This window comes from Canis lupus, chromosome 7, assembly GCF_011100685.1.
Source record: "Canis lupus familiaris isolate Mischka breed German Shepherd chromosome 7, alternate assembly UU_Cfam_GSD_1.0, whole genome shotgun sequence".
Taxonomy (NCBI): Eukaryota; Metazoa; Chordata; class Mammalia; order Carnivora; family Canidae; genus Canis; species Canis lupus.
The window spans coordinates 14,361,798-14,380,751 of NC_049228.1; the positions used below are offsets into that span (position 1 = coordinate 14,361,798).

The window sequence follows — 18,954 nt, forward strand, 5'->3', positions numbered from 1 at the left end:
TCCCCAAATGAATGAGACCATATAATGTGTGTCTTTCTCCGACTGACTTACTTCACTCAGCATTAAATACCCTCCAGTTCTATCCAGGTCGAAGCAAATGGTGGGTATTCATCATTCCTAATGGCTGAGTAATATTCCATTGCATATATAGACCACAACTTCTTTATCCATTCATCTTTTGATGGACACCGAGGCTCCTTCCACAGTTTGGCTACTGTGGACATTGCTGCTATAAACATCGGGGTGCAGGTGTCCCAGCATTTCACTGCATCTGTATCGTCGGGGTAAATCCTCAGCAGTGCAATTGCTGGGTCGTAGGGCAGTTCTATTATTAGCTCTTTGAGGAACCTCCACACAGTTTTCCAGAGTGGCTGCACCAGTTCACATTGCCACCAACAGTGCAAGAGGGTTCCCCTTTCTCCACATCCTTTCCAACATTTGTTGTTTCCTGTCTTGTTCATTTTCACCATTCTCACTGGTGTGAGGTGGTATCTCACTGTGAGAACCTGGGATTTCTGATCACTTTCAAGAGCCACAAGACACAACTAATAATGTGTGAAACTCTAGTGATACAACTTCCTCAATTAGGAAGCATTTGTAAATATCTGAAACTAAGTATCTGCAATCATTAGGCATTCCAGATAGATCAATTAACAGGACAGAGGAAAGCAACAATAAAAAGAGGAGTATGGGGCAGCCCAGGTGGTGCAGCGGTTTAGTGCCACCTGCAGCCCAGGGAGTGATCCTGGAGACCCTGGATCGGGTCCCATGTCAGGCTCTCTGTATGATGCCTGCTTCTCCATCTGCCTGTGTCTCTGCCTCTCTCTCTGTCTCTCTGAATAAATAAAATCTTAAAAAAATAAAAAAGAAGAGGAGTATATAACAGTATCATGTTTCAGATTTGTGAGGATGTTATTTATTTATTTATGAGAGACACACAAGAGAGAGGCAGAAACATAGGTAGAGGGAGACAGGGAGCCTGATTCGGAACTCGATCCCAGGACCCTGGGATCACGACCTGAGCCAAAGGCAGATGCACAGCCACTGAGCCACCCAGACGCCTCTTGTGAGGGTTTTAACAAAGGGAAGAAGAGCCCACTGAGTTTTCTTCAGACTGCTTTCTCAGGAAGGGCAAAGGAGTAGCTACTTTAAAAAGTGGCTAGTTAAAAAAAAAAAAAAAAAAAAAAAAGTGGCTAGTTAGGCACTCCCCACACACATGGCCCATGTGAGCACAGCACCCCGTGAGGAGCACAGCACCCGGACCAGATGGCTACAGCTGCTGACTCCTTAGGCAACAGAGATCCACTTTTGTCTATAGTCTGCAGAAAGGTCAAAATCACAAAACACGGCTTTCTTTCTCGGTGAAGTCTGGTTTACCTATTTGAGATTTTTCTTTCAACTATGTGAAGGGGATGACTTAAGTCTTACACCCAGAACTTTCCATGATGGGCCAGGTATACCTTGAATTTTTGGAGCTCTTTAGCTTAGCAAACTCCATGGTTAATAATGAGCAGCTCACCAACAGCTCTGAATCCTGTCTGGCCCCATTCCACCAAAAACTTGCTAATTACTTTCCTAGGAAGTATGGGTTTAGCTCCTAACCCAGAAAAGGTCCCCACAATAGTCAAACAGATTTTCTGCTGCCCATCTGTTGCAGATGTTTCCAAAGTCAGTTCTGTCTTACACAGTTCATGGGCAACTAGTGTCATAGTGTTAGAAAATGCTAGAGCTGAAGCTCTTCTGCCTTGCTGTCCACCAAATGGTTGATCAAAATCAAGGGAGCTGTTATATCCTCACGGATTAAACTCCATGAACACCAGAATGAAGGTCCTTCACTGTAGCCTGCCTCAATGCCCAGGGAACTGTCAAAACCAACTGTCAAAAGTGAAAACATAGTCCACATCTTTGAAGAATGTATCATTTGGGCAAAAATGAAGTCATTAAAGCATCAGATTCTTCCACTCATTATAAATAAAAAGTTGACACTGTCAGGACTAACCTAGTTTGTTTCGGAAGCAAGCCAAACACTAACCCTGTCATTGCTAGCCAAGTCTCTTGCAGACAACATTCTAGTCTGTTCCACCATGGAGAAGAGCCCAACATCCCAACCAACCTCAAGGGCTGAGGGCATTACATCTAGATATCCACAAAAATCAGTTTTCTTATCTAGATCTCACCAAGTTTCTCAATAAAGTTGGAGAAAGGAGTATCTCAGCCATTAGGGAGATTTGGTTTCACAGAATCTGCATTTGGTTATGCCAACAAGTTGCCAGATAACTGTAGCTGCAACCCCCATCAGCCTTCTGATTTCTTTCTTCTTTGATCTTGCTGATAAGACTGAATTGGCATCTGTTCCAGTTACCGTGGTTGTATAACGAGCACCCCAAAATGCAGTGGTGTAAAACAAACATTTATTATGCTCACGGATTCTGTGGGTCAGGAAATCATGCCAAATATAGAAGAGATGCCTGGTCCCTGCTGCACAGTGTGGCTGCAAGAACATAGGCTCCTTGGTAGTATCTTCTGTGTCTATGTCTCTTGACGTGCTCTCCCTAGCACAGTCACTTTGGGATAGCTGGACTTCTTACATGTTCGCTCTGGACACCCAGCCTTGTGTCCTGAGTCAGAAAGATGCAGGTCGACGCTGTACTGCCTCTCTTCTAGGATTTGAGCTTTGGGTCAAGCAGTGGTATTTCCGCTTCATTCTGTCAGGTGAGGCAGTTACAAAGGTCTACCCGGGTTCCAGGGAAAGGGACTAGGATTGCAGCTTGATAGAAGAATGCCAGTTTCACAACTTAAGAAAAGCAAATGGGGCAGGATATATACTGGGGTGGTCACCTTTGGAAAAATACAATCTGCCACAATATCAGTATCTGGGGCAGTGCTCATTCTGCATGACTCTTTACAGAGAGGTTCCTATTTCATCAATATACTAAGAGGCTAGGAAAGGCAGATGGTTTCCATTCTAGGAATGAATCCTGGAAAACCCAGGCTGTGTGAGCCTCTGCAACCATATCCCCCGCCACCACCCCTCCCGCTGCACTGGCCCCATATCCTACCAACCTCACTCCACTACCAATCTCTCATGCTAGGTAAGGGAGGAGCTCTTGACTTCTTGATTTCCATACTCACATCTTTTGTATTTAAGGGGAAACACACACACTTTCACTTGACCTCACTGTCATTTCCAAACTCAACTGCACTGTGACACCTTTTGCAATTACTCTTGTGGGGTAAAAACTGTCTCTACTTAGTTATCTACAGTTGCATACAATTTTGACCTCAATTTGCGGCTGCTTCCACAACTCCCCTGGGATAGGACTTCTACTACCGATGGCATGGTAGGTCAAAGTCACGATGAGCTTGAACTCATGCTCACTTTCAATGTACTTGCCACTACAGCCTTTGTATCTGTTTGCTTGAAATTCTCACTTCCTTTGTTTTTGTGTCATTGTGTTCTTCTGGTTTCTACCAGTTTTCTCTTTCTTCTTCCTCTGCTTGGTCCTCCTGTTTCTCAGCACTTTTTATAGCTACTAGGTGCATATCAATACTCAGGTTCAAAAGATCCCTTTCAGCTGAAGATTTCCCAACTGCTTTATCAACCCTAGCCACTCACACAGGATTAACTCCTATATTTTCAGTTGCCTAGAAGACATTCCATTTGCCTAAAACCAAACTGATCCTATCCTGCCTACAGAAAAAACAAAAAACAAAACCAAAAAAACTAAATCAAACCATAACACACAAAAAAAGCAAGTATTCAAACAAAAAAGATAAAATAGAAAAAAAAAAATGCTTCCTTCTCTAGCTTCCTGTTGTCAGTCAATAGTGCCTCTATTTTCCAAGATTTGAAACTTGTCTAGACACTCTTCCTCTTAAACTTCTCACCTAAGCCCAATCACTGGACTTTAGATATGGAAGGAACTTTCAAAACATCTAGTTCTGCACTCATTGAACAAGCAGGAGAACTGGGGCTCAGACATCTTGGCTGTTTGCCTCAAATGCTTCTGACCCTGACTATGAAGTGCCTTCCAGTACCAAGACCTATCCAATCCCATCTTTGCTAAGCCTCCAGACAAATCTACCTCCTTTGTGGAATTAGAAGATCACGGTTTGAGCCCTTAACAGTTGCTTGCCCACAGGTGAGTAAACAGTAACTGCTAGTTAAAACTGCCTCCTGATTAAGAACTTACAATAGGAAACAGAGTACATTTAAACTCAACCGGGTAAGTTCTCTCGCCCCCTCACCCCTGCAAACTGGCCGACTTTAATATTCAACCTGATTTCTCACGAAAACAAAATCTGTGTCAGTTGGCAGGTCTCCTGCCTGTCCTCCCTTTTCTGGTTCCTGGCTCTAGACTTCTGCTTGCTGCTTCCCCATCCAAGAGTCCCTACATATCTGCAAATGAACAGCAGACATTTCTTCTAAGGGCTAGAATGAGCCCCTATACTTGCTTCACTAAAATGTCCTTGACCAACATTCCCACAGGGGTCTTTCCCTACTTCAGTCTCCAACATCTCAACTCTAAAATCTTACACACGATGCATATTGTCTTTCACCTACACTCTGTGTATCTGCATAGTCTTGTCCCACGAGACTACAATGTCAGCCAAATACAGTATTAGACATGCCATAAATTTGTAACACATGTTTGCAAAGTTCTTATCGTGAAACATCTGATTCTGATTTTAAAAAGTAGAATGTGAGATTTGACTTACATTCAATTTTATTAGACTAAAATTACCTTGCAAACAAGAGACTTCTTTTTCACTGATTATACCAATAAACAGTTTTCTCAACATTGTGAATACAATGCACGCTGCCTGCCTTCAAGGAACTCATAATCTAGAGTTAAAAAGGCTGCACATATGGACAAGTATTGGTTAGAGAATACAACATAATATATACCATATTGCTCATCTGCTTACTTATGCCATTATTTCAACATTGATCCACAGCCAAGAACCTGGAAATTATCCTTATTCAGGCATACAAAGCCTCCAAAACAACAAAATATTAAAAAGCCACAACATTCATGCCTTTTACCTACAGGAGAGGCTCACTGGGTACCAACAGACCCTAATATCCCAATGCTTCATTTTGTGGTTTTCTTGGCCGGTTCGATTAGAAGTTGCAAATTCTAAAAGGCTGCCAACAAGAGAGGGAAAAATACAGAACCCAAAACTCAAAATGGATTCACTCATCAAACAAGCACTGCATGAGTCCCTACTAAAGACAAAGATGGAAATAACAGAATTCAAATATGGTATTTTTTTCACCTCACATATTAGTAAAGATTACTTAAAATGAGCCCAGTATTATTAAGAGATCAGGGGAAATGGATGGGGTGGGGGAGAGAGTGGAGATAGCAGTGTATTCTGGAGGGCAATCTGGTAATACGCCTCAGAAGCTTTGAAAATGTGCTTATGCTCCATATTAGGAATTCTGCTACAGGGATGCAGGCTATGGAAATAAACAGAAGCAGCAATAAAGACCTGTCAGGCATTCATTCTCCTTGCCACTATACTTGTAATTGTGAAAAATTAGAAACATCATAACTGTCGTCCTAGGCTGTAATTTATATTACAATTATATGACAAAATACAATGAGGTCATTAAAAGCCCACTCCACTGAAGACATTTTAAGGATATAGAAAAATACAGATGGCCCTCCCATCCTCTTTCCGCCATTTTTCTGTGCTGCCATAATGTGCACATGAATGTCATAGCAGATGCTCTGAAGAGCATTAACGATGCTGAAAAGAGAGGCAAACGCCAGGTTCTTATTAGGCCATGCTCCAAAGTCATTGTCTGGTTCCTAACTGTGATGATGAAGCATGGTTACATTGGCAAATTTGAAATCACTGACGATCACAGAGCTGGGAAAATTATTGTGAACCTCATAGGCAGGTTAAACAGGTGTGATCAGCCCTAGATGTGATGTACAACTCAAAGATCTAGAAAAATGGCAGAATAATTTGTTCCCATCCTACCAGTTTGGTTTCATTGTACTGACAACCTCAGCGGATATCATGGACCATCAAGAAGCAAGACAAAAACACACAGGAAGGAAAATCCTGGGATAGCTTTATCTAGGGATGTAATACATACATGCAAATAAAATGCCTCAATGGAAAAAAAACAGATAAAAAGATTATACCAAATTTCTAAAATAATTATTCAATAATAATACACACAAATATAAATCCTGGCTTTTCCACTTATAAGCTTATAAGCCTGAAGTTTTGTTGTTGTTGTTTTTACGGTTTCTTTTTCTTCATTTGGAAAATGATAGTAGTACTAGTACTTACTTCATAAGGATTAAAAAGATAATTAGGGGGCAGCCCCAGTGGCTCAGAGGTTTAGTGCCACCTTCAGCCTGGGGTGTGATCCTGGAGACCCAGAATCGAGTCCCACATCAGGCTCCCTGCATGGAGCCTGCTTCTCCCTCTGCCTGTGTCTCGGCCTCTCTCTCTCTGTGTGCTTTTCATGAATAAATAAATAAAATCTTAAAAAAAAAAAAAGATAATTAGGTTCTTAGCACAGTGCCTGATATATAGTAAGAGATCAAAAACTAATGAAAAGTATAACCTAAAACTATTAATAGAAAGAAAAAGATTAGGGACGCCTGGGTGGCCAAGTGGTTGAGCATCCACCTTTGGCTCAGGGTGTGATCCCGGAGTTCCGGGATCGAGTCCCACATCAAGCTTCCTGCATGGAGCCTGCTTCTCCCTCTATGTCTCTGTCTCTCTCTCTGTGTGTCTCTCAATAACAAATAAATAAAATCTAGAAAAGAAAGAAAGAAAGAAAGAAAGAAAGAAAGAAAGAAAGAAAGAAAGAAAGAAAGAAAGAAAGAAAACAAAAATACATCAAAATTTTAACAAATTATTTCTGGATGGTTGCATTTCAACACATTTTTATTCTTTTTTTATTTTTGTTTCCTAGAGTTTCTAAAATAAGCATATATTAGTTTGACATTATTTTAAATGTTTAAATGTTACTCAAAAATGGTCTTTCCTCTCAGAAAGGGCAGTTTATCTGGATGTAAACAAACAAAAGACATTCAAAGGAAAATGTTTATTTTAATATATGCCCCAACTGCTAGGCAATTTACACGCATTAAGTCATTTAATCCTTATGACCAATAAAACGGTATCGTTAAGTCAATTTTGTATATTGCTAAGCCATTTTGTACAAATAGGTTCAAACAGGAGAACTGACAAAAGTTACACCAAGTAATTGAAAAGTGAGATGCCAATGTTGGGTCAGCCCGATTACCAAAAATCAGTTGTTTCACCAAACTCCACTGCCTCCTGATAAAAAGTCAGATAAAAAGAAAAATTACATCCAGAACCCACTTTTCATTTCTTATTACCCACCTTTATTCTTACAGAACTGATCACCACCTGACATATCATGCATGTATTTGTTTCCTGTCCCTAGAATGTAAGCTCCATAAGGATGGGATGTTGTCTGTTCACTGCTGTACCCTTAGCTCCCAGCAAACAAAACCAGACACTCAGTAAGTATTTAGAATAAAGGATGCTGAATAGAGAAATGACCTGATCATGTCTCTGTGGACACATCTGGTAGCAATGCAAGGCCTGCTGAAGAAGTTGCTTATAGGAATCAAGGTGGGAGAGAACAAGGACATGAACTAGGATAGCAGAACCATAACTAGAGAGGGAGAGAAGATTCCAGAAATATCCGAGGGATGGCACTGATAGGATAGGATGACCAAGTAAGTGGACACGGGACTGAATGAGAATGCGGAGTCAGGAGTGGACAGCTGAGAGAAGGAAGGTCTGGTCCAGCATTCGTAGGGAGGTGAGAGAGCAGGGCCAGAGCGACCTGGATGTGCAGAGATAGACAGGGAGTACCGGACACAATGGGAATAATCAAGCTCACCCAGTGAGAACACATGGAGAGGATCTACCAGAGAGGCTACAAGTTAAGGGCAGGCCAGAGGTGATTCAGTAGCACCTGGAGTTTCAGGGACCTGAGTTCTGGTGTAAATACCACTGTGAATGTCTACACCAGGTGAGGGCCACATGTGCCCTAAGAGCTTAGCTGTCCCATGTGGTGGTGTTCTCCTCTGCTCTGAACAGGACATCGATAGTGTCAAAACCTCACAAAACTAGTCTCAAACATTGAGGCATTAAGAATTGCAGATCCAGACGAAAACAGCTAACTGGTCCCCCTTTAAATCTTTCCCTCATACTGATGCATCCAACAGTACTACCAAATCAATATTCCTAAAACTCCCAATTTCATGCCTTTTCCCAGATTTAAAAATCTCCAATGGCTTCTACCTTATACCCTCTTCTACCTGTACTATGAAGTATTAACCGTGTGAGTAGAATCAGGCAGTTCAAATTGGAATCCTGGGTCTACCACTTATTAGCTGTGTGACCCCAGGCCAATAACTTAACCCCTCTGTGCTCCCTCAGTTCCTCATCTCTAAAATGTGGCTAGTATCCACATTGCAGAGCTGTTCCCATCAAGTGAAAATTTTTATAAACTGCTTACTTAGCACAAAATGCCTGCATCAGAGTTGCGTCCTTTAAATGTTAGCTATTATTATTACTTCCCCTAAATAAACTTCCTACACCACCTGGGATGCTCTCCTTGATAATTTCTAATACACAATGCTCATCTCAGGGCATTTGCTGGCAATGTGCCCACCCATGAATCACTACTCCTTAACCACCAGCACCACCACCACCACCACGAGTATTTATTTAACATTTATGCTGCATATTCAAGGTGTTGGGCTGGAAATACAGGAAAAATAAACAGTCCCAACCCTCAGAGCTCAGAGTCTAATATAATAATGAAAGACAGCCAGAGGAAGAGGTGCAAAAACGTGTTACAAGTGCCAAGGGGAAGCACTTCCTGGAGGCTGGGCAGATGCTTACACTGAATCTTCAAAACTTAGTGGGTGAACCAGGCAAAGTGAGTGTATGTGGAGTAAGAGCACCCAGTACTGTGGTCACAATCACTCAGTCTGACCTTGCTGGAACTCTGAGCTGTGGGTAGGCAGAGTGGGTGGAGGTCTGGAAGGCTGGATCGTGGTGGTCAAGAAGTGCTTGGACTTTATTCTGTATGCAACAGCCAGCCACTAACTAATGTTAAGTAGGGAGCCCCTGCCCAAGAGCTATACCTCTGCTGCCCAATGTGGGCCTCACATGTGATGACTGAACGCCTGCAGTGCACTGGTGTGACCAAGGAACTACCTTTTAAATTTCAATTAATTTCAACTTAAAAACTGATAAGCATTTCAGTAACTGGAAAATTTTCAAGTACGTTTGGAATGTTTGGGTATGTGAATCTACATTTTCAACTCTATAAATTTAACGAACTCTAAATATAGAACAAATATTTCTGATGAAAAATTCAGTGTCCAAATTGAGATGGGCTATATGTGTAAAATACACTCCAAATTAGAAAACTTAGTACAAAAGAGTAAAATATCCCGTTATAATCTTTATATTAACCACATGCTGAGATATTTTGACTACATTAAAGATGACATTAAAATTAATTTCACCAGTTTCTTTTTACTTTTTTTAAGTGAGCGCTATGCCCAATGTGGGGCTTGAACTCATGCCTCCGAGATCGAGTAGCATGCTCCACCGACTAGGCCATCCAAGTGCCTCTCTTTTTACTTTTTAACCTGGCTACTAGGGAATATAAAATGACATATATGGCCCATATTATATTTTAGACAGCACTAACCCAATATAATCAAGGGCAGATGACTAGAAGTAGGCAGACCAATTAAGAGACTCTTTTTAATAAGAGTCCAGATGAGACACAGGCCTGAGTTATCTCAATTCTACCTATCTTCAAAACCTAATTCAAGACCTATTACTCCTTCTAAAAGCTTTTCCAATCCTAACCATTTCTAATGAGTTGCTTTTCTCAGAACTTCCGGGGCACTTAACCTGTAAGATTCGCTTCAGTGCTTAATTTATCACCTGTCATTTCTACTTAATTTGGGGGGTAAGTTGCTTCTCAGAACCATCAGCTTCTGGGCAAAGGGCCACAATTTAAGCATTTAATCTTTCCACATTCTGCGATGCATTTTCAATACTTTTAATAAACAGAGGTACACAGTCCCCCAGATATTCTATCACAGTCTGGACACACCCATGTGGCTAACTTTACCTTTTACAGCAGAAGGTATTGTGAATCCCTTCCTTCAGACACCTTAAGGACATGAGCCAAAAGGATACAAAAGTCAACCAAGAATCCGGGCCAATGTTCTAATACAGCAGTGATATCTGATCAGTGAGCGAGCACTGAGAGACTCAACTGGATACCACCAGGAAAAAAAGACCAAGATGGCAGAGCTTAGCATTTTCAGAGATTTCACTAAAAATCAAACAAACGAAAAATTTCTGATTATCCCTGGCTTCCACTGCCAGAGGTAATCTTTGCAACCTAAGCATTAAGAACTTTCATTCAAGGGAAAGACACACGGCTTTAACATTCAAAAACTAACCCCTTAAACTAATCTAACAACACATTTTCGAGGTAGAGAGCCACATATTACTGATCAATCTATGACTCTGCATTTCCCCATCTACCTTAGGATGAAGAGAAAAACCTTTTAGGGAAATGTCATGAAGCTTTTTTTTTATTGTATCATGGATAACAAAGGACTTCACCTACAGAACCATGTAAATTTTCTGAGAAAAAGCCTCAAAAAAACACAACTGGTCAGCTTTTACCACTACAGAAATAGGAAGGTAGCAGCAACTAGTTGCAAGCAAAGGGACACTTCGTGGTTATTAGTACCTGGGATCTTCGTAGTTCTCGGATTTTTTCCATGACTGACATTTAAAACATAAAGCTGACAAGTTACAACAGCATGCGAATCCATCTTTTTTGCATTTGCCTAATGGCTCCAAAGATAACAGAATGCAAAGAAAGTTTGTATCTCCAAACAACCGAGCAATCAAAGATGGAGTCAGGACAGCTCATAGGGGGCGGGGGAGGGGGGGGGGAGGAAAAATAAGTTAAGGCAGTCCTGTTCTGAAAGGCTGGATAAGAAATGGGGGAAACCTGTCAAAGAGCCTGGATGAAATCAGGGAGTTAAAAAAGAAAGCCCTCACTTCCTTTAGCACTGTGGGAAAATCCCAGTTGCTAATAGAAAGCTGAGGAAAGTTTAGTTTGGCTGATTTCATGTTGTTTTCCTTCCAACATCATCGCCGAGTTCGAACGACTGCTTCCCTCCCCTCCTATTACTCAGTACAAACGCCCCCACTGAACTGAGTTGTCTGCCGGAGCCCTGCTCCCCCGCAACCCAGCCTGCAAACGTGCTCAGACGCCTCTGGGCGTGTTGTGGTCTCACCGCTCTGGGGCCGGCGCTCCAAACTCAATGGACAATGGGAGTTCACCCCCCAGCAACGCCAACTACAAAGCTCAGGAGGGCCATTTCCCTTTTCCTGCCCAGATGCTGTTTTCCCTCCTTCGAAGTAGGGCCCCGTGCTCCACTAGAACCCCAGCGAGGGCTGGGACGACTGTCTCCCCCGCCGCCTGCAGAGCTGCTGATCCCCTCGAACCCCAAACAAGTTGCATCTCCGCGCACAGCCCTAAAGGCGTCCCCTTGCCCCAGCGGCTTGGCTCGGGGCGCACGGCGGGTTTCACAGTCCAGGTAGGACGGGGAGGGCACGTCTCTGGACGCTTGGTCATGGCCCTGCAAGCTAAGCCGTCCCTATAGCCGCCACTTGTCTCCCCTCCCCCTCCAGCGCGACGCGCGGGGAGGTGCAGGCGGGCAGCACCGCCACCTCTTCCTCCAGCGGAGCCCTCGGGGACACTCACCCTTTCACCACAAAGAAGGGGTCCTCCATGGACATGGCGTCCCGGCCCCCGGCTGCCTCGCGCCTGCTCCGCGCACAGGGCGCCCGCGCCCGCCGAGCCTCCCTCCGCCCACCCCACCGGCCTGCCGCAGCCGCCGGCGCCTCGGCCCGGGGAACCCAGAGCAGCTGCGCGCGCAGGCCGGGGCGCACCGGACCGCCGCGGCTCCAGCGCTCGCTCGGCCGGCACACCGGATCCCCGAACCTGACGCCGGGCCCCGCGCCGGCCTCCTCCCCCGGCTCCTCCCGGCGCGTCTGGCCGGCTTGACCCCGCCCCCGGCACCCGCGGCCGCGGCCAACCACAGACGCCGCCCGCTGCACCACTTCCGCACCCGCGCTCACGTGACCAGGGCCAGCCCCGCCCCCCGTCGGCGGGGCTTGGGCGGCGCGTCACGCAGCCCTGGAGGCGGGGCTTGAGGCGGGTGGGCGTGGTCCCGCGGTATGGCCCCGCCCCCGCCCCGCCCTGCTGCCTGCTCCCTACTGGGGGGGCCAATTAGGGTTTCAAGCTCTGCGCTAGGACCTGATTCGTACTATCCTTTTACCTTTCCTGCACTTTTAACACTTTATTTTGATGGCATGTGATTTATAATTTTTTTATGGTATAACTTTATTTTTTTTATTGGAGTTCAATTTGCCAGCATATAGCATAACACCCAGTGCTCATCCCGCCAAGTGCCCCCCTCGTCACTCATCACCCCAACCCCCCCACCTCGCCTTCCACTACCCCTTGTTCGTTTCCCAGAGTTGTCTCTCATGTTTTGTCACTCTCACTGATTTATAATTAATTCCATCTCGCCCTTGCCATAAAGCTCGCTCATATACCTTATCTGACTCTTGATTATGTTGCACAACTCCTTTATGTAGGTCTTACTATGTGTTCCTCAATGCCCTAATGGGCTGGATGTGCGTTATTTCAATATTCCTGGGGAGAAGGCATTATTTCCAATTTGTAAATGACCAAAGTTCAGAGGTTTCAAGACTTCCTGTGGTCACACACTCTAGGCAGGGCAGAGCTACGGATACTGTGCACTCTCCACCAGAATGCATGTATTTTCTAATGAGCATTCTCCAAGTGAGCAGTAAGGTGATTTTTTTCATACAGTGTACAGCACTTCCCTGGAGAGCCCTCCTTTGAGAGACTAACAGGAGGCCAGGTATGGCAATTTCTTCCCAGCGGTGGTTCAAGAGCCCTTCCAGATAGCATTTCAGTCCTTACAATTAGCCAGTTCTCATGCTATCCATGAACACTATAGGCTTTGTGAACTTTAATTGCTAATTATCACTGAGCACTTTCTGTGTGTCAGGGACTGTGCTGTTATCTCGGTTGCTCTCATAATGAGGTAATTACCATTATTATCCTCATTTTAGGAATGAGAAATCTGAGACTCTTGGAGGTTAAGTGACTTTCTCAAGGTCACCAGTCCTTTTGGAGATGGAAGAGTCCTCAGAGCCAGACAAACCCTGTTTGAACCTGGATTTTGTTATTTGGTTTCTCATCCAGAAAACAGAATAATAATATTTAGCTTGTGGATTATCATGAAGGTTAAATAATAATGCATGTAAGCCCCTAGTCTCCCAAAGAGTGGGGCAGCAATTGTAAAGGTGCAACCAAACCAACGTGAGTTTGTGCCTTGGTGAGTCAGAAACTGCACCATATTGAGTAGCCACACATTGAAAAATTATTTGCAGCAAATAAGGAGATCACAGGGAATGACTTCCCGAGAGGTAGAATGGGTTCCTTTTGTTTAGGGTTAGGATGAATATTTAGATGGGGAAGCCTTGTAGAGGTGGGCGTAAGGTTGCTCAAGTGCCTTAAGGAAACATGCCTATATGTGTTGTATGTTAGGCTCCTCCTTGGGCAGATATTGTAGTATTATAATGAAGTAATGGTAGTTGTAGGTCATCTCAGAGGTCACTCTATGGTCTATGTGTGCAGGCACGAGTAACGGTTTAGTTCAAAAGGTCTAGGCAGTCTGGGCTGGTGGGAGGTCTTATCAGGGCCTTCACCATCATCTGAGGGGTGGTTTTGGGTTCCATGTCCTGAATGAAGAGGTAAGCCAGAAAGAAGAGCTTAAGGAAAAGTATAAGACAAAGATTAGTGAGTACGAGTAAGCAGGTAGGTAGTAAATGAGGCTAGGGAGGAAAGAGGTGAAAGTCTCCATGCTTCTCCGAGACCCGGAAGAAGCAGTGAGGCCAGATGTGGGAAAAAGAAGTTTTGGGGAGTGAACCATTTAATTGGGCTACAGAGATATTGAGGTGGGAAGGCGAAAAAGGATCACTGTTCATTCATTCAACAAACACATGTAACTGAGGGGCAGATGAGAATACCGATTAAGAGCCCTACTTGGAGCGAGATTGCCTGAGCTCAAATCCCAATTCTGCTGCTTCTGGCTATGGTTTCTTGGGCAAGCTGTTAAGTCTCTCAGTGTCCTCATCTGTGAAATGGACTGACTGCATCATAACACCTTTCTCATAGAGCATCGCAAGGATTAAATAAATTGATGTGTGAAAAATGCTTAGAAGAGTGCCTGGCACGTATTGTGCTCTTACTATGTGCCAGGCCCTGAGGACACAGAGATGAATAGGTTTCGTGCTTGCCTTCAAGGGACTCTCAGACTGGTGCAAAAGACAGGCACCATGGAGAGGGAAGCTATAATTAAAATGAGGGAGGAACAAAAGAAGCTACTTCTTTTTTTTCTTTTCTTCTCTCTCTCTCTCTCTCTCTCTCTTTTTAAGTTTAACAGGCCCCAGGTCCTGGTATAAACAATCACTCAGGAAGAACACTCTGCAAAAAGCCACCTCCTCCCATCCCCCTGACAAAAAAAAAAAAAAAAAAAAGTAAAAATTCTCATGGAATAAAAAATCAAAACAGTTGCCTTGCGGTGGGAGTATTGACTGGGAAAGGAAATGTTCTGAGGTGATGGAAATGTTCTATATCCTGATAGCAGTGTGGCTTATACAGTTATATGTCTTTGTTAGAACTCATCAAACTATAACACTTAGATTCTGTCCCTTTGTGAAAAGAGGCTATCGCTCCATCTCTGTACAGTCCTGGGGCATCCAGCAGAACCTCCTGTCCCTGAGTGAGTCTGCAGTTAGGAGAGTGAGTGATGGAGCGAGCCTGCTGGGGCCCAGGCACAGGCCACTAGGCCACGGATCAGATGAGGATGAGGATCAGAAAGTATGACATCACATCCTATCATTAAGGATTCCGGGGTAGGGTAGACCAGAGCCATCCCTTTCCCCTAAAACCTGTGGGGGCTCCATGACACTCCTACAAGGGAATCTCTTCCACTCTAAAATGGGAATGAAAATACCCAACCTGCTCCCTCACTAGGTTGTTTTAAGGATCCACTGGGATGTTGTACGTGAAAACATTTTGGAAACTGCGCAATACTATAAGCACCCTAAACCCTTTTTTTAAAAGTAATTAAAAATGTTTCCTTTGTGGTAAAATACACATAATTTACCATCTTAACCATTTTTAAGTATACAGTTCAGTAGTGGTAAGTACGTTCACATTGTTGCTCAATCCATTTCCAGAACTCTTTTCATCTTGGCAAAAACAAAACTCTCTTCCAATTACAACTCTCTATTCTTCCCTCCCCCAACCCCTGCCAACCACCATTCTACTTTCTGCGCCTGTGAATTTGACAGCTGTAGAAATCCCATAACTGAAAGCATACAGTGTTTGTCTTTTTGTGATTGGCTTATTTTACTTAGCATGAGGTCCCCAAGGTTCATTCATGTTGTAGCATGTATTGGAATTTCCTTCCTTTCTAAGGCTGGATAATATTCAGTTGTGTGTACATACCATATTTTGTTTATCCATTCATCCATCCATGGTTACCTGGGTTCCTTCCACCTTTTGGCTATCGTGAATAATGAAGCATGAACATAGGTACAAATATTATTTCAAGACCCTGCTTTCAATTCTTTTGGGTATATAACCAGAAGTGGAATTGCTGGATCATATGTTAATTCTATTTTTAATTTTCTGAGAAACCACCAGGCTGTTTTCCACAATGGCTGCACCATTTTACAATCCCACTAACAGTGCGGGAGGGTTTCAATTTCTCAACATCCTTTCCAACACTTGTTATTTTGTTTGTTTGTTTTTAATAGCATCCATCCTAACGGGTGTGAAGCAATATCTTGTGGTTTTGATTTACATTTCTCTAATAATTAGTGATGTTGAGCATCTTTTTGTGTGCTTATTGGCCATTTGTGTATCTTCTTTGGGAAATGTCCAAATTCTTTTTTTTTAAGATTTTATTTTTAAGTAATTTCTACACCCAATGTGAGGCTCGAACTCACAACCCCAAGATCAAGAGTCACATGTTCTACTGACTGAGCCAGCCAAGTGCCCCTCAAATTCTTTGCCAGTTTATTTTTATTTTTAAAAAGATTTTATTTATTCATAAAAAAGAGAGAGAGGCAGAGACATAGGCAGAGGGAGAAGTAGGCTTCCTGTGGGGAGCCCGATGTGGGACTCAATCCTGGGACCCCAGGATCACACCCTGAGCAGAAGGCAGACGCTCAACCACTGAGCCACCCAGACATCCCTTTTGCTCAGTTTTTAATTGGGTTGTTTTTTGTTGTAGAGTTAATCCTAAATTCCTTTTTGAAACAGCACAGAGTAAGGGAGAAAAATGTTACATACACATCAGGTATTACACTCTTCATCATTTTCCCAATCTTTTAAAAACCCTGATATGCATATGTATGTTCTAGAATGCTCCAGGAAACTTTCACTTATGCTGGTTTCCATTGATCCAGCTATGGCTGGCTGTGTTACCCAATCCCAACCACAGGAAATAGCCACACAGTGATTATGTTTTCTTTCTTCTTGTTAGATGTTACCAACATCTCCTACTCTTACCCTCTACACACTGGTTGAAAATAAATAAGGAGGAATTCTAGGTAACTTATACATCCCAACACTAAAAAGTGATGAAGAATTTTGTTTTTTAAGTAGGCTCCATGCCCAGTGTGGAGCCCAATGTGGGGCTTGAATTCATGACCCTGAGATCAAGATCTGAGCTGAAATCAAGAGTCTGACACTTAATTGACTGAGTCACTCAAACACCCAAATGATTAAGAATTTTTGGAATATACATTTGGTGGTTATTAGAAATGTTTAAAAGTGTGTAATGTTAGGTATGGAATATAGCAAGACATGAAATTATATATATGATATACATTTTTACATACACTGTTCATTTTTTGTACACATTTATACATATATACACATTTATACATATATACAAACATTTTTATACATAGAAAATTTTTATATGTACAAAAAAGGAAATGTATTAAAAGCTTGGCAATTTTTACTCAGATAATCAGAAATACAAAAAGTAAAAAAATAAAAAATAAAAAAAGAGAAGTGAGAAACCCAAGTGACCACATATGCAAAAACTACATCAGAAGTTAGCAGTCTTAAATCCTTTCTAGAATAAGGCAACTTAGGCATGCATGAATGAATGGATATTGGTAAGTATTAGAAGTTAAAATACGTTATTGGATTCAATGACCCCCTTGACAAACAGTGAATGTGACCCATTGTAGGAGGGCAGGTTGACTTTTACCATTTTCTATGAAATTGTCAGCGCACAGGGATTCTCTCCTAGTAAATGAGAGAATCACAAACATAGGAACAATGATTGCTAACATTTACTTACTACGTACCAGACATTGTGCTAAGTGATATCCATGCATAATCTTCAGAAGTGGCTGCAGAATTTCTGCATAGGGAAGGTTTTAGAACTTATTTGGCGGGGCTAGGAGACTTGAACTGAGGTTACAAGATAGATCCACTGTCTTTTCTTAAACTACAAGTTTATCAGGGATGGCTCAAGAGCGTGGACAGTGATTGTTTGTGTGATAATAGTGCCTGAAAGTCCCAACAGGTAACGGGTCATCTCTTGGTTCCACCACTGAGGATCTCATTGAATCCTCACAACAACTCTATTAGGAGGATTCTGTTATTATCCTCATTTTCCACATGAGAAATCTGAGGCTTAGAGAGGTTGATAATTTGCCTGAAGTCTCTTTGGTACAAGTAGCAGAGCCCCATTTGAAAACAAATTTGTCTGACTCCTAAACCCGTGTTCTTTGCTACAGGATTCTACTGCCCATTTGTACAAGGGCTAGTCTTGCTCAAAAATTAGCAAATTGATTTCACCTAAGCACAGAAAATGGCTCAGATCAGACTTCACACACATACCCCTGTGCGCGCGCACACACACACACACACACACACACACACAAGCACTCATATGCTTGAGCACATGCACGCCTATTGAATTTTTTAAAATAGCTGAGAGGAAACTATTAATTGTGATAAACTACATTATATGGAAAACAGCATTGTTTAACAAGCAAGCCCCTGCTGCTAACTTAATAATTTATCTTTTGGTTTTTGAGGATGACCTGTCCCATTGGATCAGTCTTCAGATGGGCCTTATGATACGTAGGTATTAAAAAACCATGACACACACACACACACACACACGTGCGCGCAAAGCCAAGACACAATTAAAGGGATCCATAGTGAACAAGATAAGCACAGGACACTGAAAAGTGCAGCCTGAGATTTAAGGATAGACAAATACTCAGAGGGAAGGCTTGTTCTTCCCAAGGAGAATTCACAGGACTCGTCCCTACCCCAGTGATTCCCAGCTTAGTGGGTGGGTCAGGCTTCATTTGTCCTTCAGGATCTTGATTGTCATCAGATCTATTTATTTAAGAGTTTAAGGACTACTAAAGCTGCTCCAGTTTTTAAAATGCATTGTTAGATGAAGAATGGAGGGAAGAACAAAGGAGAGAAGGAAGAAGGAAGGGAAGAAACATAAAGATCTGAGATGAGAAAGTGCTAGGAGGGGCTGAAAGGTTGCCAGATATTAGGTTTTTTTTATTTGGCTCCTTTTTTCTTTAGGGAAATAAAAGACAAATAGTTTCCTGTTGCTGCTATAACAAAGGACCATAAACTTAGTGACCTAAAACAGCAGAAAGGTATTCTTTTACAGTTTTGGAGGTCAGAAGTTTGAAAGTGGGTCTCATGAGCTAAAATCGAAGTGTTGA

At 42.8% G+C, this 18,954-nt stretch overlaps 1 protein-coding gene and 1 pseudogene across 4 annotated transcripts in view; one reads left to right on the top strand and one right to left on the bottom strand.

Moving 5' to 3' along the window:
• Window positions 1-12,105, bottom strand: part of STX6 (syntaxin 6) — a 53,224-nt gene extending 41,119 nt beyond the window's left edge. For 2 of the 4 annotated variants that reach the window (XR_005361976.1, XM_038542197.1), the window contains exon 1: window positions 11,831-12,105. Coding sequence is in view for 3 of the 4 variants with exons in the window: in XM_038542197.1 (XP_038398125.1) it covers window positions 11,831-11,865 (35 nt within the window). In the remaining variant the exon portion in view is untranslated. The remainder of the gene's footprint in view (window positions 1-11,830) is intronic. The other 2 variants (XM_038542198.1, XM_038542196.1) reach the window with 1 other exon arrangement.
• On the top strand, window positions 5,718-6,087 carry LOC106559020 (annotated as a pseudogene).
• Window positions 12,106-18,954: the final 6,849 nt, after the last annotated feature.